The sequence below is a fragment of the Macaca fascicularis genome, chromosome 14, assembly GCF_037993035.2.
Source record: "Macaca fascicularis isolate 582-1 chromosome 14, T2T-MFA8v1.1".
NCBI lineage: Eukaryota > Metazoa > Chordata > Mammalia > Primates > Cercopithecidae > Macaca > Macaca fascicularis.
The window spans coordinates 56908171-56928402 of NC_088388.1; the positions used below are offsets into that span (position 1 = coordinate 56908171).

General features: G+C 43.3%; 1 protein-coding gene across 6 annotated transcripts; it reads right to left on the reverse strand.

The window, feature by feature from the left end:
- Positions 1-76: 76 nt before the first annotated feature.
- On the reverse strand, positions 77-8727 carry AKIP1 (A-kinase interacting protein 1). Of its 6 annotated transcripts, none has more exons than XM_045370346.3 (6): positions 8685-8727; positions 8227-8454; positions 7361-7441; positions 4929-5033; positions 2483-2563; positions 77-501 (listed from the first exon to the last, which is right to left on the reverse strand). In XM_045370346.3, the coding sequence occupies exons 2-6, from the start codon at positions 8446-8448 to the stop codon at positions 358-360; spliced, it is 633 nt and encodes a 210-aa protein (XP_045226281.1). In that variant the 5' UTR covers positions 8449-8454; positions 8685-8727; the 3' UTR covers positions 77-357. The 6 variants fall into 6 exon arrangements, with proteins under 6 accessions (XP_045226281.1, XP_005578724.2, XP_015290628.2 ...); XM_005578667.5 differs by having other exon boundaries at positions 8676-8727; XM_015435142.4 differs by adding an exon at positions 1444-1515 and having other exon boundaries at positions 8227-8700.
- Between the last annotated feature and the right edge of the window lie 11505 nt (positions 8728-20232).

The following is a 20232-nucleotide window of genomic DNA, read 5'->3' on the forward strand; positions in this document are numbered from 1 at the left end:
CTGCCACCTTTCCATAGAGCCTACCGTTGTACATGAGTGACATTTTTGTTTTACCTCTCAATAAAAATGAATTCTCTTCATTTCCAGTCTCTTTATTATCATAATTAACCTCTACTTGGAAAGCAAGCAGTAAAACCTGTTCAGAGAGCGAATCATATAACTTTCAGGCAAACAAGCATGAAGGACTCCTACACCTCCAGTTAAAAAAGGCACTGAAAAAGACAGACTCCAGTTCCTGGGAAGGCTGACCCAGTCAGCACTAAAAACAGGATTAATGTATAGCTATCAAGAGAATCATACAGTGGCTTTATTCTTACTACTTAAAAAAAGGTGATGTGAAGGCAGTGATGGTCAACATCACATAGGGAAGATCAGGTCCACACTTTGTCCAGAATCAACTGCTACCACATGAGTCTTCTTGGTTAAGTCATTTGAGCCCACAGTGACAGAATAGGTCCCTGGATATACTTCTATGTAGAGGTCCTTAGAAATGTTCTCAGCCTAGAAGGAAAAAAAGGATATTAGCAGTTTAGAGATTTTATACCCCACTGCCACCATGGCCCCCCAGCAGGCTACCTGTGCATGCAGAGGTGTGATGGAATGAAGTGCTAATGTGGGAGACAGGTCCTGCTTTCAAGGCTCAGCCTGCTCACGTACAACACTGTCATTTTGGTAGGTCTCAGCCTTTCCCTATTTCTAGAACTGTGATAATACCTCACAAATAAGCATGTGAAAATGCTCTGTAAATGCTAAAGTGTTACAGGAACATGAAGGATTATAAAAAGAACACTCTACTTGGAGTTAGGCAGAGGGAAAGGCTAGAGGCCACTGTTTTGGGGATCAGAAGTAGACAGTGGCACTTAGCACAGATGAGCAGTAATGGCAAGGTAATCGGGAGTGATGAGAGCCATTCTTTTAAACTGTGCTTTGCTAAGTTCACTATTAGGAAGATGATAGGCATTTCTTTTGTCCTAAAGCTCAAAACAATTTGAGTGGATTCCATTTTGTCACTGAAGCAGCAATTCAGCTGGCTGACAAAACTTTCCCTTGGAGGACTGGTTCTCCCAGAGTACAAAACATTGGAAGCCAGAGTTAATGGAAAGATTTTTATTTAGAGCCGAACTGAGTACAATCAGTCTTCCAAGGGTAGACTTCACTCATGGCTGGGAGGCAGGTTACATCAGGTGTGCAGACAGAGGATGGGTCTCAGTTCAAATGACAAAAGGACAAAGTCACAAACCAGAAAAGAGCCTGTAATTAAGGGCCAGATTGACAGCTGGGATGCCATTACATGTTTGCTTAATGCTGAGAAGGGGCCACAGGCAAAAGCTGTAGATTCCACTACCACACACAGGAAAAGCCAAACTACTGGCCAGCAAATTGCACTCAGAGGAATAAATGATCATGTTTACATTTTTATGAAATTTCCTCTATTCCTCCTACCTTGCAGATGGATTTGAAGCCAAGTTTTTCCAAAGCTGTTTAATGTTGTATTCTTGCATGCCTGTCCAGTTTCTGCAAAATTGGAAGTCTATAATCCTTTAACTGATGTAAATGTGTATAACAATGTCATTAACTATTTATTGGTTGTCAACCATGTAAATAGAAGTCACTTTTAGAAAATATGGTTGTATCAGAATTGCAGAAAGCCAAGGATGCTTCATTTGCACACAAGGAGACATAGAGGTAAGGTTGGCATGTGGCTGTAGAACTCCAACACTGTGGAACATCAGTATTACCAAAAGTCTGCAAGTGTTGAGAGGCGTCTAAGCCTTAACAACTTATATTTGTACTAGAAGCAGAATATTCTGAATTGTTAATAACTCTAGTATACTCCAAATCCTGACTAGTAGCAAGCTGTATACAAACAAAAAGTAAGAAATGTATTGCGGCACCATGCTGGATGAAGTTCCTTTCCTCAGAATTCTAGCCCTTCCAAGTTCCAAAAAGGATCCCCTGGCTTCATGAACTAATGAGTACTTTACTTAAAAATGAAAAACTCATTATATGTTTTTACAAAGAAACATTTTTGGAAAATGAGAACAAATGCCTTCAAATGTTGTGGAACCTGATCTCACCAAATGTGTATGTTTCAGAATTTCAGCAATGGTTTTCACTTTGTTGGCAGGAGGATCGTGCCCCTCCTGCTGCTTGAACAGATGGTGGAATTCCAGCAGGACCCAGTGCCAGCTCAGCTGAGCTGTAGGTAGGAACTGAGATGTGAATACTTCACATTCTTTCCAACCACAACTATGAGTTCAGGCACAAAGAGTATCCCTGAAGCTTTGAGTGAAGGAAGAATACCAAGAAAACCCAGTTTTACACTGAACCAAAATTTTGTGCACTCCCTTCTTAAGTGTAAGAACATCTCAACTTAAAAATACTATAGACCCAATTCAAATAGCCCTCTAAGAACCATGTCAACTGGTTCATGGAGTTGTAACGGTGGTGAAACCCAGTGCGTAAGCAGTTCCGTACTCACAGGCTGGGATGCCTCTGGAGCACACTCGGATATTTGATAGATGCCTCCAGGACCAAGGGATGTCTTTTTTCTGTCTTTTCTCTGAAGAGACAAGTAGAACACTGATTTGTGCCCAAACTTTCACTTTTGGATTGTAAAGAGAAGTTTTCTTCTACCTTATGAGGAGTTAGTAATTGTTCTGTCAGCTTTTTCTAAGTTGTCATCTAAGTCATTAAGGCATTTTTAAGTGAATTCTGTAAGGTATTTTTAGTCAGATGTTTATTATAATTTTCATCCTTACATGGGCTTTGGAATCAGACACACCTGAGTTTAAGTCCTATCTCTGCTATTTACTAAGAGAGATTAACTTCTCTTGAGCCTTGGTTTTCCAGTCTGTAACATGGGACTCTTGGATTGCAGGGAAAATTTAAAATGCAAAAGTGACACTTAGGCTCTCAATACATTCTCTTCTGTGCTTCTTCTAGGAGTAGGGGTGGTCCTAGAAGGCAACAGGCTGACTGATAAAGCCAATTTCCCTTAGAGGGAACTTACATTTTAAAAGGAGAGTTGGGAATGACTCTTCCCCACATGTACCTAAGTGCACCCTTTAGGGTCAGGTGCACTTAGGTGAGAGTTCAGGCTAGGCCAGAAAAGGGGGCTCAGGACTCAAGCTCTGGCACCACTACTCACCTCCCAGGCCAGGGGAGGCGTGTGGGAGGTGCTTCAAGTGTACACTCAGCCCTTGCTCATGTCCCTGTGTCCACTCTCCCATCCTTGTCCTAAATTTCCTCCCTCTAACACCCCAAAATGGCTGACAGACCAAAGAAGTCAAGAATCCAACTTAGACTCCGGAATCGACTCTGGACTTCAGTTTGCTATCTTTGAGTACAAGCAGGTAGTTTAAAACAAAAGCAAAAACCTAGTCTCCTCAGAAACCACCACCACCACCACCTCCTCCTTTGAATCAGTTCAATAAACAGAATCTTTGGCTTCCCCAGAATGATATGTGGTAAAAGGTAAGTTTGTAGTGAGAGGCCTGTAATTGTTACTACCTTTACAAAAAAGTATTTTGTTAAACGAGACCCCCGTCACCACACTTCCCTTGTACTTTCTTTTTAAAAATTATGAAAGACATGGGCCAGGCACGGTGGCTGACGCCTGTAATCCTAGCACTTTGGGAGGCTGAGGCAGGCAGATCACCTGAGATCAGGAGTTTGAGACCAGCCTGGCCAACACAGTGAAACTCTGTCTCTATTAAAAATACAAAAATGGGCCGGACGTGGTGGCTCATGCCTGTAATCCCAGCACCTTTGGGAGGCCGAGGTGGGCAGATCACAAGGTCAGGAGATCAAGACCATCCTGGCTAACACGGTGGAAGCCTGTCTCCACTAAAAATACTAAAAATTAGCCAGGCGTGGTGGCTGGCGCCTGTAGCCCCAGCTACTTGGGAGGCTGAGGCAGGAGAATGGCATGAACCCAGGAGGTGGAGCTTGCAGTGAACCGAGATTATGCCACTGCACTCCAGCCTGGGCAACAGAGTGAGACTCCGTCTCAACAACAACAAAAAAAAGAGAAACACAAAAATTAGCTGGGCGTGGTGGCAGGTGCCCGTAGTCCCAGCTACTTGGGAGGCTGAGGCAGGAGAATTGTCTGAACCTGGGAGGCAGAGGTTGCAGTGAGCCACGATTGTACCACTGCACTCCACGTTGGGTGACAGTGAGACTCCCTCTCAAAAAAAAAAAAATAAATAAAATAAAATAAAAAATTACCAAAGACATGACAGTTATGACCTTACAGTAAAAAATGTAATTATTAAAAATCTTTTCCCCCAGCCTGGGCAACATGGCAAAACTCCATCTCTATTAAAAACATTAAAAATTAGCTGGGTGTGGTGGCATGCACCTGTAGTCCCAGCTACTTGGGAGGCTGAGGTGGGAGGATCACCTGAGCCCAGGAAGTCAACGCTGCAGTAAGCCACGATTGCTCCACTGCACTCTAGCCTGGGTGACAGAGTAAGACCCTGTCTCAAAAAAAAAAAAAAAAAAAAAATCCTATCCCTAGATGTAGAAGAGGATATTTGGAGCTCTTTTTTAAAAAAAAATACAGAAAGGGTCTATGTTGCCCAGAATAGAGTGCAGGGGATAGTCACAGGGGCGATCACTGCATGCAACATGTTCCAGGCTTGGAAGCTCTTTTCTTTAAACCTGGCCGAGAATCCCATGGCCCAGGACTGCAGGTTCACCTAAAGATCCTACAGTGGCATCAATCTTATATTTTTGACAACCTCCTATTTCATGTTCATTGCTGTAAGTTCTCTAAGGTTATGAATTTATACATTTCTGTTAAGCCCTGTAATGCCAAGTCACACTGGCATCCAGTAACACAAAGTCTCGCAAGGGCTCTTGAATATAGGGTGTCATATCTTGGTAGACTGAAGGCATGGTGCCGGATAGTTGAGTACACTTACCTGACCATTCCCTATGTCCGAGCACATGTACAGCTTCGACTTGCCTCTGTGATAACGATAGACATGGGTTGCCCCTCCTTCCTCTGGCACAGATGAATAATACTTCTAGAGAAGTAATGTCAAAGATGTTAGCTAACCAAATTGTCTTGTCAAATTTTCAAAATACCCTGATATTTGGGCAAAGTACAGTTGAGGAGGGAGGCAAGAGAGCAAAGGTGAATTACCTGCCCTCTTGACAGGCCTCTGAAGTCATGCAACAAACGTTAGCCCACCCAAAGTGGCTGCAGAGAAAGAAATGCATTTGGCATCCTCGTGCTGCCACCTGCTGCCTCTGTAGGGCAAGAACGCTGGCTAAGGTGGGCAGGACCATGCTCTCTGCCAGGTTAAACAAATTTCACATCTTTGCCCCCATGTCCAATGCACATATCCTTTCATTTCCTCCCCTAAAAAATGTGGATGAACAGTTCCATGTTTATTGTCTAAGTGTCAGACAAGGACATGGGAAGAGATGGGTACATTTTCTTGAAATTTAGAAACACAGCAGGAAATGAAACATAAACCCAAGAGCTCTGCAGCCCTTTTCTCTGTGCTTCCCGTGCGCAGGGGAGTGGAGGGAGAAGTCTCTAATTTAAGAAGAATCTTCCAAAAGATCAGAAAACAGTTACATTTCTCTTGTCTGCTTCCTTCCTCCCCCTCAAAGTTAGCCTTAGACTTGCCCTTGATAATGACTAATGATGAGGACATCACAGCTCTGCTTGTTTTGAACACAGGGTAGGGACACTGTCTAAAACACATGTGACGAGAAGAATGAGAAGCCGGGGAAAGCACTTGAGGACACAGACCTAAAGATGTATTTTAGTAGCTGCTTCAGACTGTAGAGGCAAACCCAGTACATAATTCTTAATTCTATCTCTAGAAAGCCAAGGGGTTCTGAGGCTCCATTTCATAACAGAGACTTGAACTGAAGCATGAACAGAAAACCAAAATGAAGAACAGCAATTTGCTAAACCTTAAATGAAAGACAAATATTATTGCTTTTACTGAACCATGAACCAAGGGTTTAATCACTTTACAGTAGAGCTGAAGCTATTGATTTTTCTAAAACCACTGAACAATACAAATAAGATAAAAATATTCCCTGAACTATTCCTCACTGGTTGGAGTCCTATTCTTGGAGTCAGGGATTTTTACAAAAGATGTAGAAAGATTAGAGTGTTTTGAGATCTTAACATATGAAACTGAAAAGCAGGGCAGAAACAAGGTATTCTCTTCCATCTCCCTTGTGGATCAGCCTCCTTACAACCATGTAGGACTCACGAAGTGTTAATGCTGCATGAGGCCAGAGTCTGCTGTAATTCCTAGAAGACAGCGCCTTCCATGCAGTTAATTTCCTTGAATGTTTTCTGGCCTGCCTTCAACCTTCCCCGAGTATGGAAAGATGACTTGGCTGGTTATGGTGGCTCATGCCTGTAATCCCAACACTTTGGGAGGCCAAGGTGTGCAGATCACTTGAGGACAGGGGTTCGAGAGCAGCCTGGCCAACATGGTGAAGCCTTGTCTCTACCAAAAATACAAAAATTAGCCAGGCATGGTGGCACACGTCTGTAGTCCCAGCTACTGGGGAAGCTGAGGCAGGAAACTTGCTTGAACCAGGAGGCCAGGAGGCAGGGGTTGCAGTAAGCCAAGATTGAGCCACTGCACTCCAGCCTGGGTGATGGAGTGAGACTGTCTCAATTAAAAAAAAAAAAAAAAAAAAAAAAAGGCCAGGTGCGGTGGCTCACGTCTGTAATCACAGCACTTTGGGAGGCAGAGGTGGGCGGATCATGAAGTCAGGAGATCGAGACCATCCTGGCTAACACAGTGAAACCCTGTCTCTACTGAAAATTACAAAAAAAAAAAAAAAAAAAAAAATTTGCTGGGCGTGGTGGCAGGCGCCTCTAGTCCCAGCTACTAGGAAGGGTAAGGCAGGAGAATGGCATGAACCCAGGAGGTGGAGCTTGAAGCAAGCCGAGACTGCGCCACTGCACTACAGCCTGGGTGACAGAGCAAGACTCTGTCTCAAAAAATAAATAAATAAATAAATAATAAAATAAAAATAAATAACCCCTAATATTTAACTTACTTGCTATGGAATTCAGCAAATAAGCTATTTTTCCCCCCACCAGACTGAAAGATCACTGAGGGCAGAAGACCTTTTCTGACTTTTCATAGCTGTATTGTCAACTACAGAGTTAGGCATTCAATAAACATTGGTTGAGTGAATTCTAACTTGGATTTACCCCCTGGTTTAAGTCCTTGACTGTTTACAATCTGACCATGAAGGCTGGGCAGGAGAAACAGGTAGTCTCCAGATTCTCCCTAAATTCCAGAAGGATCCCCATTGTGGTCCATCAGCAGGTGATGGGACATAGCTTTGGTTCACACCAACTTACCCCACACTGACTTGAAGTATAGTCCATGAATTCAGCCATTGTTCTGAAGGAAGCACTAAGGGTTGGGGGCCTCTCTTCTCTCTATTTGAATAAATGGCACGTCACAGGTTAGATCTAGGATTCCCTACTGGAGAATAAAGCCATTTTGGAAATAGCCTCCTTTTTACTTTTCGAAAGGCTCTGCAAGTTTATGTCAGAAAGAACGATGTTACTGAGAAAGAATTCCAACCCTAAAAGATGGACATGCAATTTATCCAGGACCTAAGAGATAGGTTTGCAGGCTTTCCAGGCTTTCCTCTATTATCAGATGACAGCTGTAAGTTTTTTGTTTTTTTTTTTGAGACGGAGGTTTCGCTCTTGTTGCCCAGGCTGGAGTGCAATGGCACGATCTCGGCTCACCGCAACCTCCGCCTCTCGGATTCAAGCGATTCTCCTGCCTCAGCCTCTCTAGTACCTGGGATTACAGGAATGCGCCACCATGCCCGGCTAATTTTGTATTTTTAGTAGAGACGGAAAGTTTCTCCATGTTGGTCAGGCGGTCTCGAACTCCCGACCTCAGGTGATCCGCCGCCTCGGCCTCCCAAAGTTCTGGGATTACAGGCGTGAGCCACCGCGCCCGGCCTTTTTTTTTTTTTTTTTTTAAGTAACCAACCAGGGCTGAACACTACCGTTATTCTACAGCTACCCAACAAGAACTTGTCAAATATAAATAGTTTTGAAAGGACTTTTCCATTCATTGTCCTGATCCTTTCCAGCTTCCGCTAAGGGGAGGTTTCCTCAGGTGCTTCTGCGCTGCGCGCCCCAGGCTCCCAGCGGGCTACAGCGGTGCGAATGACTGGGGCGGTCCCCAGCACGGCGACCCTCACCTCTCCCGGGAAAACGCGCTGCGGGCCGGCTGCCGGCTGTCTCTCTAGGTGGGGCGCCTCCCGGGCAAGGACCCCCATGCAGCCTTTGGGACGCTCCAGGGCATGCCAGTCCACCGCCCTCCTCTTGGCCCGCTCCAGCACTTCTAGAGCCAGCCTTGCTGAACGCTGCAGGGAACGTCGGTCCACCCCATTCAGCGCTGCGGCAGCCAAACAGTTGTCCATGGCTCCCTAAGTGGGCACATAACGTACAAACGCCGGCGGTTCAGCTGGGCCGCCGCAACCCTGCTCCAAATTCGGGTGGGAGCCCCAGCCTCGACCTCCCTGGAGACCACCGCTCCTGGTCCGCCCCCAACGCAAACTCCAGCAGGAGCCTAGCCAGGACGAGGCCTAAGCGCGCCCACCCCTTCCATTTCCATCTGCCCCTTCCGCTACTTAGGGAACCCCCTCACCCGGCTCACTCGTCAAGGCGCATGCGCGCAGCGCTATCCTAGGAAGCGGGATGAGGCCTGGCGCTCCCGGCGGCGCCGGCGCAGTAGGGCCATTGGCGGAAGGCGCGAGCGGCGGGGCGGCGGGGCGGCGGGGCGGCGGGGCGGCGGGGCGGCGGGGCGGCGGGGCGGCGGGGCGGCGGGGCGGCGGGGCGGCGGGGCGGCGGGGCGGCGGGGCGGCGGGGCGGCGGGGCGGCGGGGCGGCGGGGCGCCAAACACGCCTTCTGCGCCGCGGCCGTGGCGTCTGCGCGCTAGTTGCCTTGTTAACTGTTGAGCGCTGGAGGCGGGGCGCCGGTAGCTGGGAGCCGGGGGCTGGGGACCGAGTTGAGCCAGCCTCCCAGGACATCTGTCCGCGCTGTCGGAGGAATCCCTGGGTGTGGAGCTGGCCCTTAGAGGGCTACTGCGCTGCTTAACTTGATGGACCTGGGGTATAAAGGCAGGTGGTCTCCTGTTGGGCTAAAAAATTATGGGGTACCAGCTAGGTAGGCAACATCGCGAGAACCCGTGTCCACACACACACACACACACACACACACACACACACACACACACACACTAACCAGGAGTAGGCAACATCGCGAGAACCCGTGTCCACACACACACACACACACACTAACCAGGAGTGGTTATGGGGTACCAGCTAGGTAGGCAACATCGCGAGAACCCGTGTCCACACACACACACACACACACACACACACACACACACACACACACACACTCTAACCAGGAGTGGTTATGGGGTACCAGCTAGGTAGGCAACATCGCGAGAACCCGTGTCCACACACACACACTCACTCACTCACTCTAACCAGGAGTGGTTATGGGGTACCAGCTAGGTAGGCAACATAGCGAGAACCTGTGTCCACACACACACACAGTAGGAGGAGTGGTGGCGCGCATCTGTAGTCCCAGCTACTCGGGAGGATCGAGGTGGGAGGATCGCTTGAACCCGGGAAGCGGAGGTTGCAGTGAGACGAGATCGCGCCACTGCACTCCAGCCTGGGCGACAGAGCGAGACTCCGTCTCAAGAACATCATGGGGAACAAGGCAAGTGCCTCCAGCGCCTCTTTCTGCTTGGTCTACATTTTGGGGTGTCGCTACTTTTGTTTGAGTAGGTGATTAGGCCAAACTGTGTGGCTGCCAAGGTGGCCTTTGGAGAAGGGAACGGCTCGGGATGGAGGCGAGACGGAGGCGGGGTTGTCTGCAGATGTTCCTGGCCCTCAGGGCAGAGGGCGCCTGAGGAGTTGTAGGGTCTCTTATAATCCCTTACTGCAGCTTTCTCGCCCCACCAGGGTTAAGTACGGATTCACACATTTTTGAAGACCTGTTCTCTTGGGGTCTGACTCCATCTTTCAGGAAGGCTGCATCATGTTTAAGTAAGGAACTGTGAATGCTTAATTAAACCATGTTTAAGTGAGGACCTGTCACTCCACTCCGCTGGTTATTTGATAGGAGATACAACACAGGCTCTCACTGCTAATTAGTGACTCAGCCGCACCACCCAGCGCACAGCAAAGCGCTGATGCTTAGGAAGGTCCCCTTTGAAGGACACGCTCAGTGGGGGTCACTTTAAGGGACACAAAGAAATCCTCCTTTAAGTCTCCTCTGTGGTTTATGAAAAAGCAAAGAAAGAAACCCTCCATCGTCACCTAGTCTCAACAGATGGCTTGATGAGCAATTATGAGGTACCAGGTGAGTAGTAGGAGACCAATACGACCTCCGTCTGTACTATTTAATTTTTGCAAATTTTCTGCTTTCCCCTCATAAAAAGGAATGACAGTGAGTGAAACCCTTCGTTATCCTTGACATGATTTTTCATTTTAGTGGTATTCCAAAACATTTCCTTCAATAAAGGTTCATCAAGTGCCTCCTTTAGCACGTAGTGGTTATACGTGCATGGGGTCCTGTATATCCACTCCGGAGAGCTGTTTTGAATTCTGGCTCTGCCATCTTTTTTTGAATTCTGGCTCTGCCGTCTTTTTTTTTTTTTTTTTCCATTTCTTCTTCTTCCTCTTCCTCTTCCTCCTCTCCTCTCTCCTCCCTCCTCCTCCCTCCTCCTCCCTCCTCCTCCCTCCTCCTCCCTCCTCCTCCCTCCTCCTCCCTCCTCCTGCCTCCTTCCTCCTTCCTCCTCCTCCCCCCTCCTCCCTCCTCCTCCTCCTTCCTCCTCCTTCCTCCTCCACCTCCTTCTTTTTCCTTCTTTTCTTTTTTTTTTTTTTTTTGAGACAGAGTCTCCCTTGTCGCCCAGGCTGGAGTGCAGTAGCGCGATCTCAGCTCACTGCAAGCTCCGCCTCCTGGCGTCACGCCATTCTCCTGACTCAGCCTCCCGAGTAGCTGGGACTACAGGCACCCGCCACCACGCCAGGCTAATTTTTTTTGTATTTTTTTAGTAGAGATGGGGTTTCACCGTGTTAGCCAGGATAGTCTGATCTCCTGACCTCATGATCCACCCGCCTCGGCCTCCCAAAGTGCTGGGATTACAGGCTTGAGCCACCGCGCCCGGTCTAGTATTTACTATTTTGTCTGTCACAGTAAGGACTGAAAACAGCTCTTGAGTGTGTGAATTGGGTTGCCATAAGGATTTTGTGAGATAATTCCTGTAAAATGCTTAGCACAGTGCCCTGCAAAGACAAAGTGCTCCATAGACTTAGCTAGCATTAGTATGTGCCAGGCACTGCCCTAGGAGTTGTGGGGAACAGAATGTGGATCAGACTAACGGAGAATAAAAAAGAGGGAAGAATGCACATAAAATCTATAATGCCAAGAACAAAATATTCGGACATGCCATAAGATTGACACAGATAAAATGCTATCAAGCTTAGGAGACTGTTCAGCTGGGAGGATCAAGAAAGGTTTTGCAGAGAATGTAGTTTTCAAGCTAGGCCTTGAAGGATGACCTAGGAATTAGTGAGAGAAGAGGTAGATGAGAGACCTGTTAACTGCGTTTACAATAAGTGTGGCTAGAGTGGGACAGAATTTGGTCCTCTTTATTTTTTATGGATTTCAAGGTTTTAGCACATTCCTCATAGGGTTATTGTGAGTATCAAGCAAGTTAATATATATAAAGTGCATTAATAGTACCTAGTACATAGTAGGTGCTCAATAAATATTAGCTAGTATTATTATCTTAAGCTTCAGCCTGGTCTCCCAAAATATGCTCTCACTTACCCAGTATCATAGCCACACCTCATCTCATTTGTCTCTCTTCCCCATTCTATTTTAGGCATTCCAGTTGAGGCACTACTTTCTTTTTGTCAGGTCACTCTTTGAAACCTTTCCCAGTGGTTCCCAGTTGCCACCTCTGTTGCCATAGCCTTAAAAAATTTTTTGTGGATGTACTTTTCCAATCTAATTTATATTATGTGTAGTTATGGTTTATTCTCTCCCAACAGCCTTTCAACTCCTTGAAGGCAGAAACTGTTCCTTATTTGTCCCTAAACATTCCAGGGCCTGTTAAGTAGGGAGGGGGGTGTTCAATACACATTTGTTGAAATTACTCTGATTTAATTTTTAAGTTAAATAGACTTCTGTTAGCCCAGATAAAGAGGTGGCTTTGTGGTGGCTCACACCTGTAATGCCAGAAGTTCAGGAGGTTGAGGTGGAAGGATTACTTGAGTCCAGGAGTTTGATACCAGCCTGGGCAACATAGTGAGAACCCTGTCTCTAATTTTTTAAAAATTAAAAAATTAGTCTGGCATGGTGGCTCACACCTGTAGTCCCAGCTACTCAGGAGGTTGAGATGGGAGGATTGCTTGAGCCCAGGGTATTGAGGCTGAAGTGAGCTATTATCATGCCACTGCCCTCCAGCCAGGGCAACAGAGTAAGACCCTATCTTAAGAAAAAAAAAAAAGGGTTGGCTTTTCTATTTAAAAACCACCTGTGTACATGCACTTTAATGAATGTAATGAATATTCATTTATAACTACATTTTCTCAGAATTTAACATTTAGAAATGTATGGGAAAGATGCTTGGAATGAGACTGAAGCCAGAAGACTCTAAATTAAATCTTTGCATTTGTTTTTATTTTTCTACTTGTAAACATATTTTTATATGTGTATATTTATAATTTTAAAGATTCATTCTGTAAACCACAGATTGAGAGACTTGAGAGACTCTTTTTTATCTTTTCTAAGATTGACTGGGAATAATGATAGAACATGACCTACTATCAGGCCCCTTGTGGATCAAATACAGCCCACACCAAATGAAAGCCACTGGTGAGAATTGAAAATGGAATTGTAAATGGAGAGAGGGCAACTAATTAGGAATGTGCCTGGTCAACAGAGAAATAGACTGTCAGTATTGACATAAAAATAAACTATTGGTATGAGTTTTTTAATGACCTCTATCTTCACAAGGGTCAATTCACTATGGAGAACAGATGAAAGTTAGTTGTCAGGGTTCTATGTTTTGGAGTAGATGCGTTGGAAGAGGTCTTTAATTGTGAAATGGGGAAAGAGACTGGTACTGTATTTGGGACTTTTTGGGGAGAAAAAAACAAGTCCAGTGAAGAGCAATGTAAATCGCTTTTCTTTATGTGAAGGGGGCCAAAAAGGGCTAAAAACCCAGGATGCAAAAGTGGGTACTGTGCCAGAGTTAGACAGTGATTTATACTGTACATACCAGAAACTGTATAAATCATTTTATTTGACAAATGGTATTGTTATTTCTCCAGCAGACTGAAGAGCTTTGGAATCATCACAGCTTTGTAAAATAGTATTACAGTCTGAGTCATTAGATCATTCATTTTGCCTGATTACATGAACTCATTGGGTTATTGGGGAATGAAGGAATTCATTATCAAAATTGTCGATGATGTAGATTAAAGAAAATGAATCAAACTTCTGAGAATTAACTTTCACAATCTGTTTAAAACTTACTGGGAGTTGAAAAATTGGTTGCAGAACAGGAATGATTAAAATGTTGTCATTTTTAAAAGTCAGAGATTAAAGGAATAGTATTTGGAAGATATTTCTTAAATGAATAGTATTTGGAAAATAAACAGTTGAAATTCATGTAGCTTTTTTTTTCAAAAGATTTCTTTATTGAGGTATAATGTACATATGATAAAATTTACCTGTTTTAAGTGTATACTTCAATATTTTTTGTAAATTTACAGAGTTGTCAACATCACCAAAATGCAGTTTTGGAACATTGTCATTACCTGAGAAAAATCTCTAGTGTACACCATTTGCAGTCAGTTCTCAGCTCCTGCCTCTGGACCTAGGTGACCACTCTTCTGCTTACTGTCTCTATGAATTTGCCTTTTCTGGACAATTCATATCGATGGAATCTGATAATATGTGACCTTCTTTTTTTTTTTTTTGCCTGGCTTCTTTTAATCAGCATAATGTTTTTGAGGCTCACACGTCGTAGCATGTATCAGTATTTCATTCTTTTTTTATGACTGAATACTATTCCATTATATGAACATATTACATTTTGTTTATCCATTTACCGGTTGGTGGTCATTTGAAGTATTTCTGGTTTGGGGCTATTATCACTGATAATGCGTAGTAAGACTTTGTGTGGACACATGTTTTCATTTCTCTTAGGAATACAGACGTGAGCCACCGCACCCAGACCAGATGTATGATTCATAAGTATTTTCTCCCAGTCTGTGTCATGTATTTCATTTTCTTAATGGTGTAACTTGAAGCACAAACGTTTAAAATTTTGATGAACTCTAACATTTTTTTCCTTTATAAATTGTGCTTTTGGTGTTACATCTAAGAAATCTTTGCCTAACCTAAGGTCATGAAAAATTTTTTTGAAGATTTTTTTCTATGTTTCCTCCTAATAGTTGTATATTTTAGTTTTTACATTTAACTGTATGCCATTTTGCATTAATTTTTGTGTGCGTTATGAGGTAAGGGTCTAGCTTCATTTCTTTTCATGCAGATGTTCAATTTTCTCAGTACGATTTGTATAAAAGACTATCCTTTTCTCATTAAATTCCCATGGCACCTTTGTCAAAAACCAATTCACCATAAATGTAAGAGTTAGCTTTTAGACTTTAAATTATGTTCTATTGATCTATATATTCGTCCTTATGCCATATCATACTGTATTGATTATTGTAGTTTTGTAGTAAGTTTGGAAATTGGGAAGTATATCAACTATGTTCTTCATTTTCAAAATTGTTTTTATATTCTAGTACAGTCATATTTCCATAAAATTTAAATTCAGTTTGTCAACTTCTGTGTAACAACTGTTGATGTTTTGCTAGAGATTATATTGAATTCATAGATCAATTGAGAAAGAATTGCAATCTTAACAATATTGGGTTTTTGAATTTATGAACATGGAATGTCTGTCCATGTATTTCAGTTTTCTTTCTTTTTTTTTTTTTTACTAATGTTGTGTAGTGATTAGTGTACATATTGCACTTTTTTTTTTTTTTTTTTTTTTTTGAGATGGAGTCTTGCTTTGTCGCCCAGGCTGGAGTGCAGTGGGGCCATCTCAGCTCACTGCAAGCTCCCCCTCCCGGGTTCAAGCCATTCTCCTGCCTCAGCCTCCCGAGTAGCTGGGACTACAGGTGCCCGCCACCACGCCCAGCTAATTGTTTATATTTTTAGTAGAGACAGGGTTTCACTGTGTTAGCCAGGATGGTCTCGATCTCCTGACCTTGTGATCTCCCCGCCTCAGCCTCCCAAAGTGCTGGGATTACAAGCATGAGCCACCACGCCCAGCCCATACTGCATTTCTTTTAACAAATTTATTAAGTATTTTTATGCTGTTGGGAATGAAATTGTTTTCTCAATTTCATTTTCAGATGAAATTATTGCTAGTGTATAGAAATATAGTTGACTTTTTCATATTTATATTGTATCCTGTAATCTTGTTAAACTCATTTACTTGTTCTAATAATTTTTTTGTGGATTCTTTAGGATTTTCTACATACTGGATCAGATCTTCTGTGAATAAAGAAAGGCTAACTTTTTTCTTTTCAGTCAGGATTTCTTTTTCTTGCCTAATTGCACTGGCTGGAACCTCTAGTACAATGTTGAATGGAAGTGGCAAGGGGAACATATTTGCCTTGTTCCCAATTTTAGAGTCAGAACATTCAGCCTTTTACCATTAAGTATGATATTTGTTTTTTTGTAGATACTCTTTATTAGGTTAAGGAAGTTCTCATCTATCTTAAAAAAATTAATTTTAATTAGCTTCTTCAGGTTGAGAAGAAGTTTCCTTCTATTCCGAGTTTAGTGAAAGTTATCATAAATGATTGTTGAAGTTTGTCAGATGCTTTTTGTACATCCATTGATGTGATCATGTGGTTTTCATTTTTTATTCTATTAATACGTGTTGAATGAATTGATTTTTGGATATTAAGCCAATCTTTCATTGTTGAATTTGGTTTGCTAGTATTTTACTGAGGATTTTTCTGTGTATATTCATGAGGGATATTGATCTTTAGTTTTCTTGTTTGTAGTCTTTGTCTCTTTTGGTATTAGGATAATATTGGCCTCATAGAATGATTTAGGAATGTTCTATTTCTTGGAAGAGTGTGTAGAATTGGTATTATTCTTAAGCATTTGATTGAAACCATCTGGGCCTGGGCTTTACTTTGTGGGAAGATTTTTAATTAATTACTAATTCAACTTTTTTCCTTGTTTTAGGTCTACTTATATTTTCTATTCTTTTTTTTTTTTTTTTGAGACAAGGTCTCACTCCTGTTGCCTAGGCTGGAGTGCCGTGGCATAATCACAGCTCACTGTAGCTTCAATTCCCTGGCCTTAGGTGATTCTCCCACCTTAGCCTCTCGAGTAGCTAGGACTACAGGCATGCATCACCACCAGGCCCACCTAATTTTTTTGATACTTTTTTAGTAGAGATGGGGTTTTGCCATGTTGCCCAGGCTGGTCTTGAACTCCTGGACTCAAGTGATCTTCTATTCCATATTGAGTCAGTTTCAATACTTGGTGTCTAAGAATTTGCCCATTCACTTAAGTTGTCTAATTTGTTGACAAAAGCTATTGATAATATTCCCTCACAATATTTTTTATTTCTTTAAGATCTGATTATGGTAATCTGTGCCTTCTCTATCTTGCTTTTTTTTTTTTTTTTTTAAACATCTTGGTCAGTCTAGGGAAAGTTTTGCCAACTTTTAATATCCTTTTTTTTTTCTTTTGAGACAGAGTCTCACTCTTTCACCCAGGCTGGAGTGCGGTGGTGTGATCTCAGCTCACTGCAATCTCCGCCTCCCAGGTTCAAGTGATTGATTCTCCTGCCTAATCCACCCGAGTAACTGGGATTACAGGTGCATGCCACCACCTACAATATAAGACTACAATATAAGTAGCCTCTCTATATTTAGTAGAGACGGGGTTTCACCATATTGGCCTATGCTGGAGTGAAACTCTGTCTCAAAAAATAAATAGATAAATAAAACCTTTAAAAATACAGATGGCCAGGCGTGGTGGCTTATGCCTGTAATCCCAGCACTTTGGGAAGCCGAGGTGGGCGGATTATGAGGTTAAGAGATCAAGACCATCCTGGCCAACATGGTGAAACCTCGTCTCTACTAAAAATACAAAAATTAGCTGGGTGTGGTGGCGCATGCCTGTAGTCCCAGCTACTCGGGGGGCTGAGGCAGGAGAATTGCTTGAACCTGGGAGGTGGAGGTTGCAGTGAGCCGAGATCACGTCACTGCAATCAAATGTAAATTCAGCCATATCGATAATAGTGTTAAATGTGAATGGTCTCAACAGCCCATTCTATAAGCAGAGATTGTCAGACTGGATTAGAAAGCAAGATCCAACTGTCTGTCTACAAGAAACACAACTTATAGTCAAACACATAAATAAGTTGAAAGTCAAAGATTGGAAAAATATATACCATATAAACTGTACACATATTATTGCTGGAGTAAAGAAACAGAATCCTGCAAATACCTTGATTGTAGTCCAGTGAAAACCATTTCAGACATCTGACCTCCAGAACCTTAAAATTATAAACCTGTGTTGCTTTAAGCGTCTCCCCTTGCCAAAAAAAGATTACTGAGGTAAATGTATTAACATCAGACAAAATAGACTTAAAGACAAGAAATATCACTAGACAAAGTGGGACATATCAGAATCATAAAAACGACAAATTATTACATCTGGAAGATATAGCACTTGCAAATGTATATGACCCTAACAACACAGCTTCAAAATACCAAAGCAAAAACTGACAAAATTCAAGCAAGAAATAGACAATTCAACAGTGGTAGTTGGAGACTTCAATACCTCACTTTTTTTTTTTTTTTTTTTTTATTGGAGACGGAGTCTCACTCTGACACCTACGCTGGAGTGCAATGGCGTGATCTCAGCTCACTGCAACCTCTGCCTCCTGGGTTCAAGCTATTCTCCTGCCTCAGCCTCCTGAGTAGCTGGGATTACAGGTGCATGCCACCACGCCCGGCTAATTTTTGTATTTTTAATAGAGACAGGGTTTCACTGTGTTGGTCAGGTTGGTCTTAAACTCCTGACCTCATGATTTGCCCGCCTCAACCTCCCAAAGTTCTGGGATTACAGGAATGAGCCACCACGCCCGGCCCAATACCTCAGTCTTAATAACTGATAGAACAAACAGAAAATCAGCAAAGACATAGAAGGCTAAACGATACTGTCAGCCACCTTGACACCTATAGGAAACTCCATCCAACAACAGCACAATACACATTCTTGTCAAATACTCCCAGAACATTCTCCAGAACAGATCATTACTAGGTTATAAAACAAGTCTCAATGAATTTAAAAGGACTGAAATCATACCAGTTATGTTCTCTAACCACAATAGAATTAAATTAGAAATCAACAATAGAAAATTCGGGGAATCTGCAAATATTTGCAAATTAAACAACAGATATGTAAATAATCCATGGGTTATAGACTAAATCACAAGGGAAACTAGGAAATGTTTTGAACTGAATGGAAACAAAGATATGATATATCAAAATGTATGAGAGGCAGCTGAAACTGTGATTAGAGGGAAGTGCCAAACTTTAGATGTCTATATTAGAAAAGAATATAGGTCAAATCAATAACCTAAGTGTCTACCTTAAGAAACTAGGGGCCGGGCATGATGGCTCACGCCTGTAATCCCAGCACTTTGGGAGGCTGAGGTGGGTGGATCAGTTGAGGTCAGGAGTTCTAGACCAAGGTTTCACTCTTGTTGCCTAGGCTGGAGTGCAATGGCATGATCTCGGCTCACTGCAACCTCTGCCTCCCAGATTCAAGTGATTCTCCTGCCTCAGCTGCTCAATTAGCTGGGATTACAGGTGCCCACCACCACGCCAGGCTAATTTTTTTGTATTTTTAGTAGAGACAGGGTTTCACCATATTGGCCAGGCTGGTCTTGAACTCCTGACCTCAGGTGATCCACCCGCCTTGGCCTCCCAAAGTGCTGGGATTACAGGCATGGGCCGCCGCGCCCGGCCTTTAAAAAATTTTTTTTAGTGATTGTTCTAGGAATTAGAATATGCATCTTTATTTGTCACAATCTACTTCTTTCTTCCTCTTCCTCTTCTTCTTGTTTTCTTTTCTTTTCTTTTTTTTTTTTGAGATAGAGTCTTGCTCTGCCACCCAGGCTGGACTGCAGTGGCGCAAGTGTGGCTCACTGTTGCCTCCACCTCCTGGGCTCAAGTGATCCCCCAACTCTACCTCCTGAGTAGCTGGGACTATGGGCACACACCAACACGTCTGGCTAATTTTTGTGGTGGTTTTGTTTGTTTGTTTGTTTTTTTGAGGCGGAGTCTCACTCCGTCGCTCAGGCTGGAGTGGGGTGGCATGATCTTGGCTCACCGCAAGCTCCGCCTCCTGGGTTCACGTCATTCTCCTGCCTCAGCCTCCTGAGTAGCTGAGACTACAGGCACCAGCCACTAGGCCCGGCTAATTTTTTTTTTGTATTTTTAGTAGAGACAGGGTTTCACCATGTTAACCAGGATGGTCTCGAACTCCTGACCTCGTGATCCACCCGCCTCGGCCTCCCAAAGTGTTGGGATTACAGGTGTGAGCCACCACGCCCAGCCAATTCTTGTGTTTTTTTGTAGAGATCGTGTCTCACCATGTTGCCCAGGCTGGCTTCTAACTCCTGGGCTCAAACAATCCACCCACCTCGGCCTCCTAAAGTGCTGAGATTACAGGTGTGAGCCACTATGCCTGGCCACAATCTACTGATTGATATAAACTTAATTTAGGTAAAATATAGCTACTTCTCTCCAATATAACTCCATATGCCCCTTCTCGTGCTGTTATATTACATTCATATATGTTACAGATTCAACAACATGGTGTTATAATTATTGCTTTATGTGCTCTTATGGCTTTTAAAGAAGTTATGAGGAAAAAATGAGAGTCCTTTATATTAATAAATGAGAAGTTACGAGGAAAAAATATAGAGTCCTTTATATTAACCCACATATTTACTATTTCTGATGTTCTACATTCCTCTCTGTAGATTTGAGTAACTCTGAAATCACTTCCCATCAGCCTGAACAACTTCCTTCAATATTTCTTGTAAGGCAAGCTGGCAA

Bases quoted from the DNA above. Each gene is read 5' to 3' on its own strand.
- AKIP1 (XM_045370346.3), bottom strand. From the start codon at position 8,448: ATGGACAACTGTTTGGCTGCCGCAGCGCTGAATGGGGTGGACCGACGT. The intron at 7,442-8,226 runs GTGAGGGTCGCC...TTATTCAAATAG, and splicing joins AGCGCGTTTTCCCGGGAGAG to AGAGAAGAGAGGCCCCCAAC. The intron at 2,564-4,928 runs GTAAGTGTACTC...TTGTCTCTTCAG, and splicing joins CGGACATAGGGAATGGTCAG to AGAAAAGACAGAAAAAAGAC.